We start from the raw sequence: 20181 nt of genomic DNA on the forward strand, positions 1-20181 counted from the left end.
ACCGCAGGAGAAGTCGTCCTTCCATTGGACCGCCCGTTGACAGAGGCGCGAGGTCGGGGGCGGGGCCGGGGAGGGAGCTCTCCTTAGCAACCGTTGTGGCGCTGCCTGCAGACGCGGCGGCGGCGGCGGCGGCGGCGGCGGCGGCGCCGCCTGTGTCCGGAGCCGCTTCTGGCGCCGGCGGAGCAGGCCCGGCCCGATCAGCTGCCTTCCCCATGGTGAGCCCTGGGCTGGGGGCCGGGGGCGCCGAGCAGAGGGCGGGGAGGGAAACTGAAGCAGCCGGGAGGCGGGGGGGAGGGGAACCCGAGGGGGAAACTGAGGCTGGAGCCAGGATTCCTGGCCGGGCCGTGACGCCTCTGGGTTCCAAAGCCGGGAAGGGCCTGAAAGGGGAAACTGAGGCCGGAGAGGGGCGGGGCGGAGGAGCGCAGGCGCGGACCGGGTGGGCGGCCGGTGGTGGTTTCAGTCGTGTCCGACTCCCCGGGACCCATTCGGGGCGTTCTTGGCGTTTGTCGATTCCCTCTCCGGGTCATCGGACAGACGGGGAAACTGAGGCAGGCCGGGGGCTGCAGTCTTCTGTACAGCGCCCCGCCCCTCCTGGGAGGGGGAGAGACACCGCCCACCCCCGCTCCAGCCTCGTCTACATCACTGGTCTGCAACATTCCAGGAAATGTGGCTTCCTGGGGCTGGAGACTCCAGTTCAAATCCTGCCAAAATCACTGGAAGAGCCATGGAACCCTCGGCCTTACCTCAGAGGCTTTGTAAAGTGCTTAGCTCAGTGCCCCACACAGAGTGAGTGCTGTGTATGTGAGCTGCCACCACCACCATCCTCCTCATCCCCTTCTTCCTCCCCCTTCTCACCTTCACCAACATCATGTCTGGGTGCAGTGTTTCAGTCACAGTGTGTGGTTCCTGCAGGCACCAGAGGAAGGAACTCTGGGGCCTCATCGGGAGGAGAGAACAACACTGGAGACCCCTCCTTGCTGTACCCACTGATGGGCCAGTCTTAGGTTAGGGGCTGTGGGGCAGATGTCAAAGACCCTGAAGTTGCAGTTGATGGTCCAGAAGGGAGAGCAGAGCCAAGGGCCTTGCAGGGAGGGCACAAAAAGGGGAGTGTGTGTGTGTGTGTGTGTGGGGTGACCTGGAGGTGGTGGATCCGCCTGGGGGACAGACTCAGGAATAAATAGAATGAGGTAGGGGTGCCGTCATTGGAGAATGAGCCTTTCAGGCCAGGAGTACAAATAAGAGGAGAATTTGATGGGGCAAGCCTGGGCCCTGCAGGACTTGCACAGGTGGGAGGAGATAGTAGAAAGAGTGTTTTATGCCTGGTGGGGGCAGGAGGCAGGGCAGGCTAAGGGGGACCCTCCCTCCCTGGGGAGTTTGGAAGAGTGAGGGAAGCACTCGGAACAGGTTAGTGTCCAGTCTGCCCTGAATATAGACCAGTGAAGGAAATGCTGAATGGATCAAGGAAGACTAGAAGAGAAACTGGACAGGGCAGTGTATCTTGAGACCTAGGGGCTAGGTTCAAATCCTCCCCCTGATGCCTAATGCTTGGGTGGACTGAAAGCCCTCCCTTGGACTTCCGTAAAAGGAAGAGGCTAGACTAGGCAGTCTTTGAGGTCCCTTCTGGCCTTGGATCAATGAACCTGATTGATGAACTACTGCTACGCTGCACCTTCCCCCTCGATCTGAGCCTATGCATGCAGTGACAGGCTTCAGACCAGGGGCTGGGGTGGGGGCCTAACCCCTTGCCTAAAAGTGGTGTCAGGCTCCATTTCTTTTGCTGTTTCGCCCAGCTGCCCCCCTCCCCAAAGGTTAACTTCCAGCTTAGGTTCTGCTTTAAGTCTAGAATTTCCCCCAAATTAGGAAGGGTACTCCATGTAAAATTCAAATCAGGTATGGTTCAAGTATTCATTTCTAGCACACAAAATAATGCTAATTTCAAAAGGTTCTTACATGCCCATCACAGAAATATAAATGAAGAGCACAACTAGTAAGTAGTAGTTTGGGTTTTTTGTTTGTTTGTTTCTTGATGGGCAGTGATTATTAAGTGACTTGCCCAGGCTCACACAGCTAGTAGTGTCAAGTGTCTGATGCCAAATTTGAACTCAGGTCCTCCTGAATCCAGGGCTGGTGCTTAATCCACTGCACCACCTAGCAGCCCCCTAGTTAGTAGTATTTCACCACGAGATCCCAGACCATCTAAATACAATGTATTTGCCAGGACTACGGAATAGGTATTTTGCATTTCCCCTCAACCCAAGGAGGCTGGGGCCTCTGACTCGTGGTCCCTCCATTTGGTGGCAGCCTTCTCCAAAAGCACCACAGTGGGTGCAGCTGGCACAGACTGAAGACCAAGAATTTCCACTCCTATTAAACTCATAGGTCATATCAAAGCCTGGACATGGACACGCCCAGGTTCAGTCACCTAGAGTCAGGCAAAGAAACAAACAGAAGATCCATCCTCAAGCTGGCCTTCCCTGGAGGAGGAGTCATTAGGGGGCTGCCTGCCCCACTTTGGAGACTCTCCATCCTAGTCAAGGGTGGAAACATGCCCCCTTAAAGGTTCAGAGTCACTGGCTCTTCTTGGTGCAATTGCTCCGTCATCCCCTCAGCACCGAGTCCTCCTGTGCTGAGCCACCAGGAGCCCTTCTAAAGCAAAGTGCCCAAGCACTGAGTGAGCCAGAAGCAGCCAAGGTAGCTGGTGTGGTGGCAAAGAGAGTGGAAAAGATCAGGGCCAGGTGAGAAGTGTTAGAAAAGGCGTGCAAATCCTCCTGCAATGCCTCCATTTTCTTTCCTTTCTCTTCACTAAGCTCTTAGCTCACTCTGGCTGAAACATTATTTGTGGGGAGAATCTGTGTGATTGATGGTGGTTGTAGACCTATAGTCATTTCTCCTAAGTGATTGACCCTCAAGCTGGTGCTTCCGGCTTAAGCTGCATCTTCTGAACATCCCAAAGACTTAGTTACACTCTGTCTAGTGGCTACTGTAAGCTAACACTTCAATGCCTTTGAATTGAAATCCAGCCCCAACAGTGATTCTTTTTTTTATCATAAAAGTATTTTATTATTTTCTAGTTATATGTCTGATATAGGTTATATATATATATTTACATTAAACCTATTTCTGGATTAGTTATGTTGTAAAAGAAGAATCAGAACAAAAGGGGAAAACCTCAAAAAAGAAAAACAAAAAGAGTAGAAACAGTATGGTTCAATCTGCATCTAGATTCCACAGTTCTTTTTTCCAGATTTGAAGAGCATTGTCCATCATGAGTCCTTTGGAACAATCTTGAACCATTGTATTGCTGAGAAAAGTCAAGTCCCCAACAGCAATTCTTTAGTGACAGAAGGAGGGATCCTTAAACATGATTATTCGTTTGATTTATAAAGAACCTTTTTTACTATTTAACCCTATTTTTCTTGTATCTCTAAGGAATGGAATTTGATTCAGATTTAACTCCTATGTATTTGTTTTTATAGGCGTCTAACTATCGACCAAGTACCGGGCAGCGGAAGAAGCCTAATGTAAAAGTCGAATTGACTGAGGAACAGAAACAAGAAATTAAGGAGGCCTTTGACTTATTTGATGTCGATGGGTCTGGAAGCATTGACGTGAAGGAATTAAAGGTTTTGAAAATTTCTTCCTATCCAGAGAGTTAGAGAAGTTTTTTACTATGTGTAGTGTTTTCCAAATCTACTTTTAATGTTTAAATATTGTAAATGTATATATTGGAATTCTAATGGCTAATGGAAACCTTTTCTTTAATGTATACAGCCTTCCTGGAAACTGTTAGACATTTTTTCCTATTTCACAGGTGAGAATAATCTAGCCAATTAGCTCAATGATTTCTCTCCAAATCCTGCTGTGTAAAGTAGGGGCAGACTAGGTCTAGTATCCAAGTCAACTGACTCCATTTTGTAATGTTGGGCTGGATCCACCCTGATGATGGGACTCTGGCTGTGGCCAGCCCCAGGCTCCATCATGCAGTCCTTTCCTGCTAAGTAGAACATACCCGAGCTATGTTTCGATGCCTTTGAAGACCCAGGGTCACCTCCTCTTCATTGAAGTAGGATTGTAGGGCCGGCTGATACCATCCTCAGGTGAAAGCTAGCATGATGAATTTTTGACCACGGCCACTTTTGAGAACCATCTCCTGGGCTTTGGAGAGATTGTCATCATCTGAGTGAAGGCGGTATGACATGACTGAGAAGCCCATAAGACCTCACTGAGTGCACATCTGTCTGCAAGGAGGTTGTTTGTTTGTTTTTTTAAAGAAAAACCAACACCTAATTCCAAATCCATAAAAATCAGTAGCGAATTTCAGAAAGGCAAGAATGATCTAATGCAGCCATTTGCTTCATTTCAGATTGCGATGAGAGCATTAGGGTTTGAACCAAAGAAAGAAGAAATTAAAAAAATGATCGCGGAGATTGACAAAGAAGGATTCGGCACCATTAACTTTGAAGACTTTTTCGCCATGATGAGTGTGAAAATGGTATGGTGTGGTTACCACTATTTTCAGAGTAAGAAATACAAACAACTCAGAGAATACTCCCCTCAAGTCATGCCCTTTTTATGGATGTTGCAATAAGTAAATCCACGCCTGTCCAGAAGTGACTACACTTGAGGAAGGCAGACCCCCAAAGATGCTTGTCTTGTAGCAAACGGAGCTCTTGAGGGCCACCTGACACTGTGGTAGATTACAGGGTTTCAGCCTTCCACTCCAGAATGGCTTTTCGAGGAGAGGAGTCAGGTGAGGATTTACTGCCACAAGAAAGGGATAGTTTACTGTGAGCTGGCTGCCTCCTATACAATGGCTGCTTCCAGGACTCCTTCCCTTGGGTACTGATTTACCCTTCCCTACCTGCTTCACTGTCCCATCCGAGATGACCACACTCTGAATCCCCTGGAGCCTCAGCATCTCTTCCCTCTCAGTCTCTCCTCCCCATGGACCCTTTCCCCTCTGTCTATAAACACACTTGGCTCTCCCCTGTTTTTAAAAACAGTCAACCAACCCCTCTTTCTCTTTACCCTTCAAACTCTGATCTCTCTCCCTTTCCTTTCTCTCTCCTTCTCTCTGTCTCTGTGTCCTCTTTCTCTTCTCTTTTCTTCTCTCCTCTCCTCTTTCTGTATCCTTTCTCTCCCCTCCGCCCATCCTCTTCCTCCTCCTCCTCCTCCTCCTCCTCTTCTTCTTCTTCTTCTTCTTCTTCTTGTTCGTTCTCTCTCTCTCTCTCTCTCTCTCTCTCTCTCTCTCTCTCTCTCTCTCTCTCTCTCTCTCTCTCTCTCTCTCTCTCTCCTCCTAGAAGACTCTACACAAGATGCCTCTGTTTCCTTACAGCTTCCTCTCTCTTCAGGCCCCTGTGACCTTGCATTCCCCTGCCTCTACCAATGACTTCCAGATGAGCAAATCTGATGCCTTTTCTCAGCCATCACCCCCAACCTTTGACATCTAGGGTCCTGTCCTAGCTCTTTAACCATGCCCTGTCTTCTTTGCCTTCTGTTCTTTATTTTGCTTTTTAAATTAACCAGCATTTTCTCTCCCTCCCACCTCTTACCATTGAAAAAGAAAAAAAAAACAACCCTGAAACAAACTCTCGATCTTGCCATCCCCCACAAATGTTCCACTTCCATGTTGACTGACTCTGAGGTTTTCTTATCTGATCATAATCTGCTGTCATTCCATCTCTCCCTCTGCCTCAGCAGCCCCTGACTCTATTCTTTGTCCTCACTGATCCCTCCTAGGCATCACCTTGCACTGGTCATGCTCTCCTCCCTTCCTCATTGACCCCCTCCCCAGTGGCTGTTCCCTTGTACCCCTCCTCCTCTCACCCCTCTTGCCCTGATAACCCTCAGCCCTGCGTCACTCCCGCCATCTCCTGCCTTTACTGCTATTCATGTGCCACATGACATAGATGGAGAAAATAAGGAACTGTGCTGACCAGACCCCTGTGGCCTCTTCTTACACTTGCATTCTAATTTGACCTTGTTTTCATGTCTTACCATCCCTATTAAGCTCCTGGAGGGTTGGTCTACCCTCCCTAGTGTGGCCTGAGTGGATGAAAATGAAGTTGGGAAATAGCTAACAAAATAAATAAAAAGAGCATAAAACAGACATTCCTTTTAGAGTAAAGTCAGTGGGCAGCCACAGTGATCTTTGCCTCCACATTCCAGGCCTGTTTCTAGTTGAGCATGACCCCATAATCTAGCACAGTGCATCAAGCAATCAACAAGCATTTATTTAGTGCTTACTATATTTCTTCCAGGCATTCTGCTAAAAAGCACTTAGATTTAGTGGAGGAGACCAGATAGACAGGTAACCCGGCAGGGAGAGGAGGCCCTAGCAGCCCCAGAGAAGGGAAAGGAGGCCCAAAGATCTCCTGTTCCAGAGTCTTGAAGAAAGCCAGGGAATTGTAAGAAGAGGGATCCTGTAGGCATGGCTGCGACCATGCAGAGGTAGCAGGGGAGGGAGATGGAGACTGGGCCTTCTGTATAAGCAAGGCCAGCGTGGCCAGACCGGGCTCGGGGATGATGGGCCACTAGAGGAGTGTGTAGTGGCTCCCCAAGATACCGGCTGTGACGTGGTCAGATGGGCACCTGAGGCAGCGGGGTGGAAGGTCGATTGGACTCAGGAGGAGGGCTCAGAAGAGCGTTGCAGTGGTCAGGGAAGAGGTGGTAAGGGCCTGAACTCGGCTGGCAGCTTTGTTGGTGGGGAAATGATGGGGACATAGAAAAGACACATTTTCAGAAACGATTGGAATTGTGGGATGAGAGCAAGGAGACAAGGATGCCAGTGAGATTGAAACCCCGGGAAGCTCAAGAGGTGTGTTGAGGGCAGGGTCGGACTCTCTGAGGAGGAATAGGCCTGTGGCAGAAAAGGGAAGTGGGAAATGGTGGTTTTCTGGAGACAATAGGGACCAGCTGCCCAGCAGTAGGCACTTTGCATTAGGGAGGAGGGTCCAGGAAGACTGTACAGAGAGCCAGGGGCTTCGTGACTGAAGGCATCACGAGACAGGCAGCAGAGTTTAGGACAGACTGCATCAGCAATAGCAGACATTAGTCAGCAGATTGGAGAATTAGTCTGCAAACTTCTTCAGCTCAGCAACCACCATACAAAGAATTATGGGCCAGATAGAATCAGCACCCTATCTTCAAGATAAGGTGACAAAACACCCCATGGCAAATTAGGACTCTCATGAATCAAGAATGGAGAATTGTAATACTTAAAGCACTCACCTAGTACCTTGAGCATCTGGCATCCACCACTCCTGTCCCCCCAAAAGCTAAGTCTCTGGCTTCTGTGGGCCCAGCCCTAGGGGAGAGACCCCCATGGCAGCTGTGATTGTCCGCACCCCACCCCCTATCCCCACCCCACCACTCTACCTTGCCCTGAGAAGGAAAGGATGAGTGGGAGAGGGCATGATCCTGGGGCTGAAATGGTCCAGGCTCAGGATGCCTTATGGGACCCCAGGGGAAAGCAAGGTGGGCCTGAATTAGTAGGTTAAGAGTGTCTAAGCATCCTTTTCCCCCTAGTGCTTTGTGTTTAGGGAAGCCCAGCATAGCCCTGCACTAAAGCAAGAACAGCCGACACTGTCCCCATGACTTGGGCCTATGTTTGACTGTTGTTGTTTTTCTTTTTTAAAGAGTGAAAAGGATGAAAAGGAAGAAATTTTGAAGGCCTTCAAATTATTTGATGATGATGGCACAGGAAGTATCACCCTCAAAAATATTAAGAGGGTCGCTAAGGAACTGGGAGAAAATTTATCAGATGATGAACTTCAGGTAAATGTGTTTTCTTTCTCTAGCCAGATATCTTTGTTCTTTAGCCAACCCATCATCTGAAATCAAAGCTAGAGTTAGAGTTCATTTGGAGGAGAACAAATCCTTTGGAAGATAAAGGAATTGAAACCTCAGTGCAGAAAAGGCAGACGCCCTGACCTGGGTCCCCCAACTTATAAATGGCCTCTCCTGGCCCTGGCCCTTAATAAACCTAAAAGGGGAGGGGGTGTGTGTGTGTGTGTGTGTGTGTGTGTGTGTGTGTGTGTGTGTGTGTGCGCGCGCGCGCGCGCGTGTGTGCACGTGCGTGCCTGTGCGTCTTGTATGAGAGGGTGCTCTTTCCTAGGAACAGGGGGGAGAAGGAGCCCATGTCTGAAAGTGTTCCAGTCCTTGGCTGGAAAGGGGCTGGGTCCAGAGACAAGGTGGTGGTGGTGGTGGCAATGAGAAAGCCACAAGGGGGAGCCAGAGAGCCAAGTCCCGGAGCATGTGCAGCCCAGGGCGGGGACCCAGCTGTATTTCAGATTTTGTAATTAGGTCTTTGTTTTACAGGAAATGCTGGATGAAGCTGATCGGGATGGAGATGGAGAAGTAAATGAGCAAGAGTTTTTGAGGATGATGAAGAAAACCACTCTTTATTAATGCTAATTCATTTCTGACTGTTTCCAAACAGGTGTTACTCTTTATTGTTCCATAATTTAATCCCTAAGTGTTGCCCATCTCATTTTCAGATTATCCGGATAGCGTTTTATCTTTGGGACCAATTGGAGGCATGAGAAGACTGGCTTCCAGGAACCTGGCCTGACTCTAAGTGGGGAATGAATTCATGGCAAAGCTTATTTTGCAAATCCCAGGTTCAAGATACAAAACTTCCTCCTTTCCCTTTTCTCATCTCTCTGATCCAGGGCTATAAGGACTAATAGGCCAGAAAAGATTTCCAAACAAAATTCCCCAAGTAAGAAATGAACTTTCACCTCTTCTCCTTTGCCCAAATTTTAAAATAGCGAACATTTGTTCTCCTTAAACGTAGTTTGTACACAGTGTGAAATAAAACTATATTGCAAGGATAGCTTATCAAGCACTGATGTTTAGTCATGTTTTTTCTCTGTAGGAACAAAAGTTTAGGAACAGAACACCCCAAATACCTTAGTTTTGTAAAATACTAGACCATAAAGAAACTTTGACATTACCTAGTCTAATCACCTTTTCCATTCACACCTGAAATTTTACAGATGAGAAATTTGAGGCTCAGAGAGGATAACTGACTATCCCAAGGTCACACAGCTAGTCACTTGATAAGCATTTATCAAGCATTTACTACATGCCAGGCCCTCTGTTAATTGGTGGAAATACCAAGAGATGAAGGTACTACATCCTACATTGAAGACTACAATCAGCCTTCACCACATCCAAGTTCACAAAGCTTAATTTTCCCAAATCACTTTTAATTAAGTAAATTGATTTTGGATTTGGGCTCTCTTTCCACTCTTGTTTAGCTTGTCTTGTTCTCAGTGATCCATGTTGGCTGTTTACAGGTGGTACCGCCCTCCGTTCACACGGTATGAAGAAGAAAACAGCAAATGAATGAGGCAGCAATTTAGGGCAGAAATTGATGCTGGAGATCTGAGTTCAGATCCTGACTATGTTACACAGCCCGCTGGACTTTGGACATACCACCTCACTTCACTTCCTTCGCTGACAAAATGAGAGGGCTAGTCTAGATAGATGACTTGTGGCCGCCCCCTTCTGATCTATCTCCAACTCCTGAAATCCAAGCAACAAACCTTGGAGCTGTGTGGCCAATCATACTGAAAAGAAAACTTCTCAAGTCTGGATTCAGTTCATTAAGGGACACATTGAGGGGAGTAGGGGCCTATGGTCTGTAGACCCGTATTGGAATCCCACCTCAGACAGATACTTCCAGGATGTGAATGGGGGTGAATAGCGTCTGGATCCTCATCTATAAAAGATGACGTTCTTTAATCTGGAAGTCCTCTGGTGAGCCCAGGCTGGGACAGCTGGGCCAAGTCTTGAGACAATGATACCGATGATTGATGTTGAGTAGAGAGTACTGTACTGTCCACTGGGTCTTGTTCGGCACCCTCCAACAATCCACTTTACAGACTCCTCAGAGCTGGATCAGAATGATCAGAATTAGATTAGAAGGGCCCTCAACAGTTGTCTAGTCTAACCCAAGATTGATTTAATCTCTTTCGTAATAAACATGCCTGACAAGTGGCCACCCAGTATTGCTTGAAGACTTCCAAGGAAGGGGAACTCAGCATTTCCTAAGGAAAATCATTCTTTCAGAGAATTCTAATTGTTAACAGTGTTTTCCTGACATGGAGCCTAAATTTGAATTTTTTCCACCTCCAAGTGTTTGCTCCTGCCGTCTACTCTCTGGGATCAGAACAAGTCTGGCATTCTGGTCCATTTTGTGATCCTTCAGACACTTGAGTGCAGCCCTCACAGACTGCCCCCGAGTCTTCTCTAAGCTAAATGATCCCTCCACTGACGCTGTTCATGTGACGTGAGCTCAACAGCTGGTGGCCTCCTCTGGATGCGTTCTGGCTTATCGATGTCCTCCTGATGCTGCGATACACAGAGCTGAGCACGGTCCCTCAGATGTGGTCAGAGTACAGAACAACCATTACTTCCTCATTCCTGGAAGCTAGACCTCGTTTAAAGCAGCCCCAACTGAACACGCTTTTTTAGCAGCCACATCACACCACTGATTCACGTGGGGCTTGCAGTCCATTAAAACACTCCAGTCTCATTCAACAAGTAGCTGTGTGACAACATCTCCCCCAGCCTGTGCTTGAGGATCTGATTTCATCTTCATCTTACCAGATTTAGACCAAATTCCTAGCCTGTCCCTCCTACCTTTGCACCCTCTAAACTTTTATTCAAGACAAGACAGGACCAAGCACAGATCCCTGGGACATGCCACTGGGAAATTCCATTTCCTATGAAAAAGCCAATGGACCATTAATGGTCACCCTTGGTAGCTAACCATGCAGAGTCCCAAATCTATATGCTAGTAATATGTTCTCTAGTCCATATTTCTCCATTTCCGCCACAAAAATAGGATGAGATGTTGTTAGATGCTTTGCTAAACCTAGGTAAGGTATAGCATTCATCTCATCTGTTTAGTAACTGTCAGAAAATGAAGGTGTTAGTCTGGCACGGTGTATATTTGGTGAAGTCATGTAGATGGCTCTTTAAATGGCCATATTGTTTCTATTTCTACCTCCGTGGATAGCCACCCAACAATACCTAGCAATGTGTTCTATGTTCCTTTGGGTAGTATCACTTGTCTCCCCATAGTAATAAGTCTCTGGAGGTTTTCCAATACATCCCTGATATGTGTGCCCGGAAGAGCAGACCGCTGTCTTGTAAACATCAGGTCAACAAATGGTTGCCTTGGTAGCCCTCAGCCGTGAGTCATCAAAGAGCACCTTCCTCTGGCCCTCCCTGGACAGCATCTATGGCTCCACCTTCCCTTAGAGTCTGAGCCACAACTTAATTACTTCCTTCTCAGATGGCCCATTATTCCCTTGACAGAAAAAATACTAAATCTATTACCCAACTCCAATTGTTCAGTGGTCCTACTTTTTCTCCACTTCGTCACCTTTTCCCACCCTCACACCACCTATAACTGCATCTATATACTTGAAGGAATAGTTCATCAAATTAGAGGGAGAAATCTACAGCAAAACTATAATAGGTGGAAGCCAAAGTCCATCCCTCTCAAATTCAAACAAATCTAACGAGATGAATAGCTTTATGGAGATTACGAAAGGTAAATACAAAGGATTTGGGTCATTTTTTTTTTTTTTACAAAAATTGACCACATACTAGGGCATAAAAACCTCACTAACAAATGTTGAAAAGCAAACCTATTAAACTCATATGCTTACTAACCATAATCAAGTAAAAATATAATAAAGGACTTTTGGAAAGGATTCAAACTTAAATAGAAACTAACAAGACAAAAGAATTAGTAGGTCAAATAATCATAGATAATCTCATGAAAGAAAGTGAGAACAAAGAGACAGCATACCAAAACTTTTAGGATGAAGCCAAATCAGTACATGGAGGAAATTCATATCTTTAAACATTTTCATCAACAAAAGTCACTAAGAAAAAATGAATTAAACATGCAAGTTAAAAAATTAGAAAAAACAAATGAAAAATTCAACCAGACAGAAAAATAGGAATTCTGAAAATCAAAGAAGAGATTAACAGAACTCAAAACAAAACAAAACAAAAAATCCCTACTGAATTGATAGAGGAGCTTTAAAAAAGAAAGAAAGACAACAGTAAAAATAGATAAGCAATTGGCTACTCTGATAAGAGAGAGATCAAATTGCCAATATGAAAAATGAAAAATTCATAACAAATGCAGAAACAAAGGACATTATTAGAAACTACTGTGCCAAATGATATCCTACTAAAACTGAAAATATAAATAAGATGGGTTAATGTTTTAAAAAAGTAAAACACCAAGATTAATAGAATATGAAATAGAAAATTTTAATAACTAATTGAATAAATTATAAATTGAATAAATCATAAAATAACTCCAAAGGAAAAATATCTTAAGACAAGATGAATTTATAAGAGAATTCAAAGAATAATTAACTAAAATAGTGCAACGATTCAAAAATTCAAAAGACAATTAAAATAGTACAACAATGTTTGCAAAAATAAGGAAATAAAAGATCCTACCAAATTCCTTCTAAGACAAATAAGGTCCTGATAGCTAAAGCAGAGAAAGATAAGAGAAAGAATGCTATAGGTCAATATTGCTGATTAAATTGATGCAAAAATATTGATAAAATATTATCAAACAGTATATCAACAGATTCAGATTATGCATTATTCACAGGTAACATTTATAGCAGGAATTGCATTGATTCAATATTAATCAAACTATAGACATAATAAACAATATTTATATCAATAATGGGGAAGCTTAGTGGTGCAGTGGGTAGAAAGCACCAGGGCTGGAGTCAAGAAGACTTATCTTTATTAGTTCAAATCTGGCTTCAGACAACTTACTAGCTGTGTGACCCTGGGCAAATCACTTAACCCTGTTTTCCTCAGTTTCCTCATCTGTAAAATAGTCTGGAAAAGGAAATGGCAAATTACTCCAGTAACTTTGCCAGGAAAACCCCAAATGGGGTCATGAAGAGTTGAACATGACTGAAAAATGACTGAAAACAACAAAAATAACAATAATAAAAATCATATATTTATCTGAACAGATATAAACTTTTTTTGGATAAAACACCTTTTGTCTTTTTATTAAGATAAGGACAAACAAGAATGTTCATTGTCATCACTAGCATTTGATACAGATCTGGAAATGCTAATTGTTGCAATGATAAGAAAAAGTATTACAGGAATAAACAAAATGATAAAAGAAAATTATCTTTTGCAGGTAATACAATGGTTTACTTAAAAAATCTTAAAGATTCAGTCAAAAAATAGATATGATTAATAACTCCAGTAAAGAAGCAGGGTATAACATAAACCCATAAAATTATATCTTTCTGCATATTAGCAACAAAATCAGGAAAAGATAGAAAAATTAAAATTTCCTATAAAATTTATAAAATATCTAGGACACCTTACCAAAATGTACAGAAAAATGTTTACATGTGTGTATATATGTGTATGTATATTTCCACACATACTAATATATAAATACATAAAAATACACACATATGCAAAACATAGGTTTATATATATGTGTGTGTGTGTATATGTATACATAATGACATTCTTCAAACAAATATACAAAGGCTTAAATACTTGGAGAGGCAATGATTGCTCATGTTTAGGCACCGTTAGTATAATATTATAATACTTCCTTCCTAAATTAATTTAGAAATTCAAGGTCATACTAATCAAATTAACAGAGAGTTACTTTATAGAATTAGAAGGAAGAATAAAAAAGTTCTCTGGGAAAAGAGATGGTCAAGCATCTCAAAAGAAATACCGGGGGAAAAAGTAGGCAGGAAAGGAACTAAATAATATTATATCTCAAATGATACTGAAAAGGAGTAATCATCAAAGCAATTTGGTATTGGTTAAAAAATGGAAGTTGATCAGTAGAACTGAGATCCAGAGATAATTGAACATAGTAGCACAATGTTCACTAAACCCAAAGTCAGTAGCTACTGGAGTAAGGACTCTCTAGTAGACAAAAAAACTGCTGGGAAGGCTGGAAAGCAGTTTTGCCAATACTATCTCAGGTTTAGAATAATATCTCATTCCATAGATCATAACAAAATTCAAATGCATACATGACCTAGAGATAAAAGTTCATAGTATAAACAAATTTGAGGATCAGGGAAGGACATACCTTTTGAAAATATGAATAGGGGAAGAATTCTTGATCAAATAAGGGATATAAGGGACCACAGAAGATAAAGTGGATCAAACTGAAAAATTTTGCACAAACAAAACCAATGTAGTTAGGATTAGAAAGAAAACAGTTAAGTGGATAAAACATTTACAGCAAGTTTTTCAGATAAAGTTCTGATATGCAAAATATTTAAAGAACTGAATCAAATATGTGAAAACAAGAGCTATATCCCAGTAAATTCATGGTCAAAGAATATAGATAATTTTCAAAAGAAGAAAGAAAAACAACAATCATATTTTGTGTGTTTGTGTGTGTGTGTGTTTTGGTGAGGCAATGAGGGTTAAGTGACTTGCCCAGGGTCACACGGTAGCAAGTGTCAAGTGTCTGAGGCAGGATTTGAAGTCAGGTCGTCCTGAATCCAGGGCCAGTGCCTTATCCACTGCACCACCTAGCTGCCCCTGACAATCACATTTTGAAAATCCAAATGACTAACAATTAGAGAAATTCAAATTAAAACAACGCTAGCTCCATCTTAAACTTGTCTGATTGGCTAAGATGGTGAGAAAAAACAACATAACAATTGTTGGAGGGGTTATGTGAGAACAATCATACTAAGATACTATTTTTTGGGCAGTTAGGTGTCACAGTAGATAGAGCACCAGCCCTGGATTCAGGAGGACCTGAGTTTAAATTTGGCCTCAGACACTTGACACTTTCTAGATGTGTGACCCTGGGAAAGTCACTTACCCCTCATTGCCCCCCCCCTAAAAAAAAAAAAAGAAAAAGAAAGACCCAAGTGTACAAAAATATTTATAGCAGCATTTTTTGTTGTAGCGAAGAAAAGGGAATAAAGTTAGGGACTGGCTGAATGAATTATACTGTATAGGTATGATGGAATATCATTGTGCCATAAGAAATGATGAAGGGGATGGTTTTGAGAAAAACCTGAGACTTGTATGAACTGATAGAGAGTGAAATGAGCAAAATCAGAGCAATTTACTCAATGGGTTCATTCCCTTTCAAAATTGAAAGGGAAAACAACCATGAATGAACTAGAATTGATTTGATGATCAATAACACCTACAGAAAACTAATCGTGAGCTCTGCTCCCCATCTCTTGGGAGAGAAGTAATAGATTCTAAGTATATAATGAGACATAGATTATCAGACAAGGCAATACAAGAATTTTTTTGGATAGACTATGTTTGTTACAAGATAATATTTATATTTTGATGGGAGAGAAGGAATTATTGTGTTGTGTGTGAGGTAATAATAAGCGATTCCCACCCCCCTCCAAAAAACAGGAAGAAAAGAAAAGAGTTATCATTGGGTTTTTGTTTTGTTTTGTTTTGCTTTAATACACAAAAGATAATAGAAGGAAGTTCAGAGGGGAAATAGACAAGTAGGGAAATGTTGGAGCTACCATGTTGAATTTCAAATGTACTTCAAAGAATCATAAACTCTGAAATCAAGATAGATAATTTCATATGTAGTGCTTTTTATATTCTAGGGAAATATTCATTTTGGGGGATATTTGTCAAGTTTATAGGTATAAAAAGGCAAATTTTTATAGTGATTTGTGTTTTTAAAATTATTATACGTATAACCTTAAAATCCGATTAAAGATATAGTTATATCTTCTTATATTTAAAAATTGACTTTAAGATGTTATATGTTTATGCTTATTCATTCCTCCTTGCTTCCCCTTCTGGTTTTTGCTTTTCTTTTCTTTTCTCTAACTCCAGGGCATTCCCTTCATGGAAAGTACTTGGAGCTCAGCCCCTTCTTTTCAATTACAAGTAGAGCTATTGTGTGTATACTGCATGTGTATGGATATATATGTATATATAGAAGCACAAACACATATATAGATCCAGAGAAGTAAAACAGAAGAGCCCTATGGTTCCACATATACATGCACACACATACGCTACATGAATAGACATGTGTGTACCATACATGTACTCATATAATATGTGAATATAATTATGTATTGCTTATATATCTAAATGTATATGTTTGTGTATAAAAATATTTAAACTATCTCTTTTTCCCTTCACAATGATTTTCAAAATATGATGAAGCCATTACTGTTTACCTCTCAATGCAAACAAGAAGTGTACTTATCTGCAGATAGTTGGCACAATGCAGAGTGTTCTGAACCCGGAGTTGGGATCCAATCCAATAAAGTGATAGGAAGCCGCTGGAGCTTATTGAAGAGGGAAGTGACATCATTAGCTGTGTACTTTAGGATGATCCACATGACAGCTGAGTGGAGGATGAACTGGCACAGGGATTGCTAGTAAGTTTGGGAAGAACAGTTGCAGTCAAATGATGAGAAGCCAGACTGTAGAGTTAAGAATAGAGTGAGAGATGGGACAGCTAGGTGGCACAGTGGATAAAGCACCGGCCCTGGATTCAGGAGGACTTGAGTTCAAATCCAGCCCCAGACACTTGACACTTACTAGCTGTGTGACCATGGGCAAGTCACTTAACCCTCATTGCCCTGCAAAAAAAAAAAAAAAGAAAAGAAAAGAAAAAGAAAAAAAGAATAGATTGAGAGGAAAGAAAGCATTTACTGTAGATGACCTTCTCAAGGGGTTTAGCCACAAAAGGGAGGAGAGCTATAGGATGATTGTCACTGGGGTTGGAATGATCAAGTGAGGGTCTTTTGAGGCTAAAGGAGACATGATCATGTTTGTAGGCAGTGGACAAACAGTCAATAGACAAGGAGACATTGAAGATTGGTGAGAGGAGAAGGGGCGGGGGGGCGGGGACTGTAGGCTTCACCAGACTTCCAAAGGAGTCCAGGGCACAAAAAAGTTTAAAAACTCTTGTTAGTAAGCCACCTTGACTGAAGCAGTGAGATCTTCACACTGCCACCCCCACCCCACTACACACACTAAGGAGGGGGCATGTGACCGAAGAGTCAACCCCTCCCCAATACCTCCATTCCCAAAGACCACAATGGATATCACCCAGAAGCCAAGAGCTCTATAATAGTAGCACCCCACCCCAAGCACTGCTCCTGCTTCTAGCCTGCCTCCCCCCTCCTCTACCCCTTCTCACAGCCCAAATCCCATGAATCAACCCTTATGGAGATTTGACCTGGCCACTGCTGCTGGGGGACCTGTAGCCCCCATGGCCACTGAAGACCTGAGAGAGTTCTCACTACCAAAGACTTGCCAAGTGGCTCAGCAGCAGAAATGGATATGGTTTTCTCAGTGGAAATAACATGACCATGTGCCTGGCCCCCAAGGAGTTTGAGAGCTTCCATCTGACTTGCAGCTGAACTTTCCATGTGTATTGCCCCCCAACCCCTCCCCCCCCCCAGAATGGGAGTTCCACAGGGCCAGGGATTGTCTTACTTTTCTATCTGTTATATCTGCAATACTTGGTACAGGCTCATCCATCCATCCATCCATCCATCATTTATTCATTCATTCACTCAGTCATCATGAGAGGGACCTTAGAGGTCATCGAGCCCAATCTCCTCATTTTACACATGAGGAAACCGAGGCTCAGAGAGAGGCAAAGTGACTGGACCAAGCTCACACAGCTCATGAGTGTCTGAGGCAGGATTTGAACCTTGTTGTGAGGAAAGTGATCTGCAAACTGTGCCGTGCCATAGAAATGTGAACATCAGTGTGAATGTTGGGGTGAGGGGGTATCACTTGTATCAGGCAGCAGCAGGGCTTGGGGTCAAGAGAAATCTTTTAGCTTTCTTTTTTTCTATCCACAGAACATTTCTCATTTATCTGAGGGAAGGGGGAAAGGCATACATAACATATAAAATGCCTACTACATGCCAGGCACTGTGCTAAGGCCTTTGTTGTTGTTTTTCCTCTGTTCTTGAAGAGGACCATGACATTGGGAGGTGACGTTGTGACTTGCAGTGAATTGGATCTAAGTGAGGGAGGGCTGTGCAGAGTCACCAACCTCACTTTCTCCTCCAGAGTCATCTGGGTCCAGTGGCAAGATAGACATCAGGACAGCTGGAGATGGCCCCAGATGTTTGAGGCAAATGGGGTTACACAGCTAGTAAATATCTGAAGTAACATTTGAACTCAGGTCCTCCTGACTTTAGGGCCAGTGCTCTATCAGCTACCTACCTAGCTGCCCATAACGTTTTTACAAATATTATTTTATTATCTGAGAAACTCTGATTCCCTTCTCCCTTTTTTTCCCCCACTTGGAGAAGATGTGATCCGCTTCCCAGTGTTACACAAATTATTGTGGGGTTTATTTTGATTTGTTTAAATCTACGTATCCCATCGGAAGGTGTGAAAACATGAATAATGGCTCTGGTCAGGCCTTGAGGGTCTGCCAAAAGCTGAGGTCCAATCCCATTAGGTTTAAAACTATGAATCAAGAATTGGTTAAATGTGTTTGTTCTGAGCAGCACATGCTCTCTCTTCGCTAAAAGGATTTCCTTGTTTGACCAAACAAAAAAAGCACCCATTTTTCTTTGTTATAAAATCTTCCTTTTCTTTCATCCTAGTCATTTCAGTAGAAGCAGAGACAGATGACTGCGTGGAGTTGTGTCAAGTTTCTGGTAATCATACACCTACACATGGGGACTGCAGGAAGTACACAGTCCTTACTCTGGGCTAACGAAACGATCAGCTCCCAACTTGATGAGTCACACAAGAACCCTAAGCGTTGTGTTACTCAACAGAATTCAGCAAGCCCACAATTGATGGATCCTGCCTTGCAACTCCTAAGGCCTCAGAGAGAGAGAGAGATGGAGATAGAAGAAAGCTAGAGAAAGATGCTGGGCAGAGCTCCCAAGGGGGGCTGTACCCCAAAGCTCAGCTCTATCTAGTACCCTCTTCTCTCTTCTTTGCTGCTCTCATCAACTCCTAGCTATGGTTTCATGGATCATCTCCAGTGCTATGCTGGAAAATATTTAACAACTAGCTCTGTGGGTGGGGGGAGGTGCGTAGGACACAGTTTAAATTTTAATAGGTATTATTAATCTAAATATTAACATTAATTTAAATAAAACTACATTTTCTCCATCACTTTTTTAAGTATAGGCAATTGACAAAACAATAGATCAAGCCTAGATTTGTAGGTTTTTGCTGATTGCAAGGTATAAATGTTCCCACAGAAAATTTAACAATCAGCTCCCCAGAGCTTAAGAGCTAGCTTTTGAACCCCCATGCAGATGACTCCAGCATTTAGATTCTTATCCCCAAACTTATTCCCAGGGCTCCCATTCCATCTTCCTGCCGAGATGTCTTGTTAATACCCTTTGCCTCAATAAAAGCTTCCTCCCTCCTTAGCTTCCCTCTTTCTATCTATGCCCCACCCTCCAATTTTCCCAGACTCCTAGACTCATCATCCTGGCATCATCCTTGACTTTTTCCTCTCCCTCACCCCCTACATGCGATCAGCTGCCAAATTTTGTCATTTCTCCCTCCATGGTATCTCTTGAATGCAGCGCTCCTTGCTTCCTGTTCTCCCACAACCCCCCACACAGCTTCAGGTCCTCCCCTGGACTCTTGTGCAGGTTACCTCTCTGGTTTCCCTGCCTGCGGTCTCTTTTCCATCCATCCTCCACAAAGCAGCCTTCCCATCACTATACTGGGATAAGGCTACTCTGCTCTTCAGTGGCTGCCACGTTCCCATTTCTGACCATGGTATTCAAGCCCACTTACTCCTCCTCATCTGGCTCCACTATCCCTGATGAAGCTTTCTCTCATGCTATTTATTCTTCTTCAGGTATTCCATGATCCAGTCGAACTGGCCCACCTCCTGCCTCTTACTCATGTCTCATGTCTCCATCTTGCTCACAGTATTCTTCATGCTTGGAATAGACTCTCCTAATTATGCCTGTTGAAATTCCTTTCTTCCTATAAGGGGACAAGTCAAATGCCTCCTCTTGCAGGAAGTATTCCCTGAACATGCCTCTAGATTTCTCCTAGCATCTTTCCTGCATGCTCGCTCCTCCTGGTTGTTCACGTGCCTGTCCTTCCTCTTTTTTATTGTGAGCTCATTGAGACCATGGTCCATAGCTTATCTCTTTCTAAGAC

General features: G+C 43.5%; 1 protein-coding gene across 1 annotated transcript; it reads left to right on the plus strand.

Moving 5' to 3' along the window:
* Positions 1-78: 78 nt before the first annotated feature.
* On the plus strand, positions 79-8845 carry LOC122730420 (centrin-4-like). Its single transcript, XM_043969545.1, has 5 exons — positions 79-215; positions 3477-3623; positions 4364-4492; positions 7639-7776; positions 8320-8845. The coding sequence occupies exons 1-5, from the start codon at positions 213-215 to the stop codon at positions 8407-8409; spliced, it is 507 nt and encodes a 168-aa protein (XP_043825480.1). The 5' UTR covers positions 79-212; the 3' UTR covers positions 8410-8845.
* Positions 8846-20181: the final 11336 nt, after the last annotated feature.

This window comes from Dromiciops gliroides, chromosome 6 (assembly GCF_019393635.1).
Source record: "Dromiciops gliroides isolate mDroGli1 chromosome 6, mDroGli1.pri, whole genome shotgun sequence".
Classification (NCBI taxonomy): domain Eukaryota; kingdom Metazoa; phylum Chordata; class Mammalia; order Microbiotheria; family Microbiotheriidae; genus Dromiciops; species Dromiciops gliroides.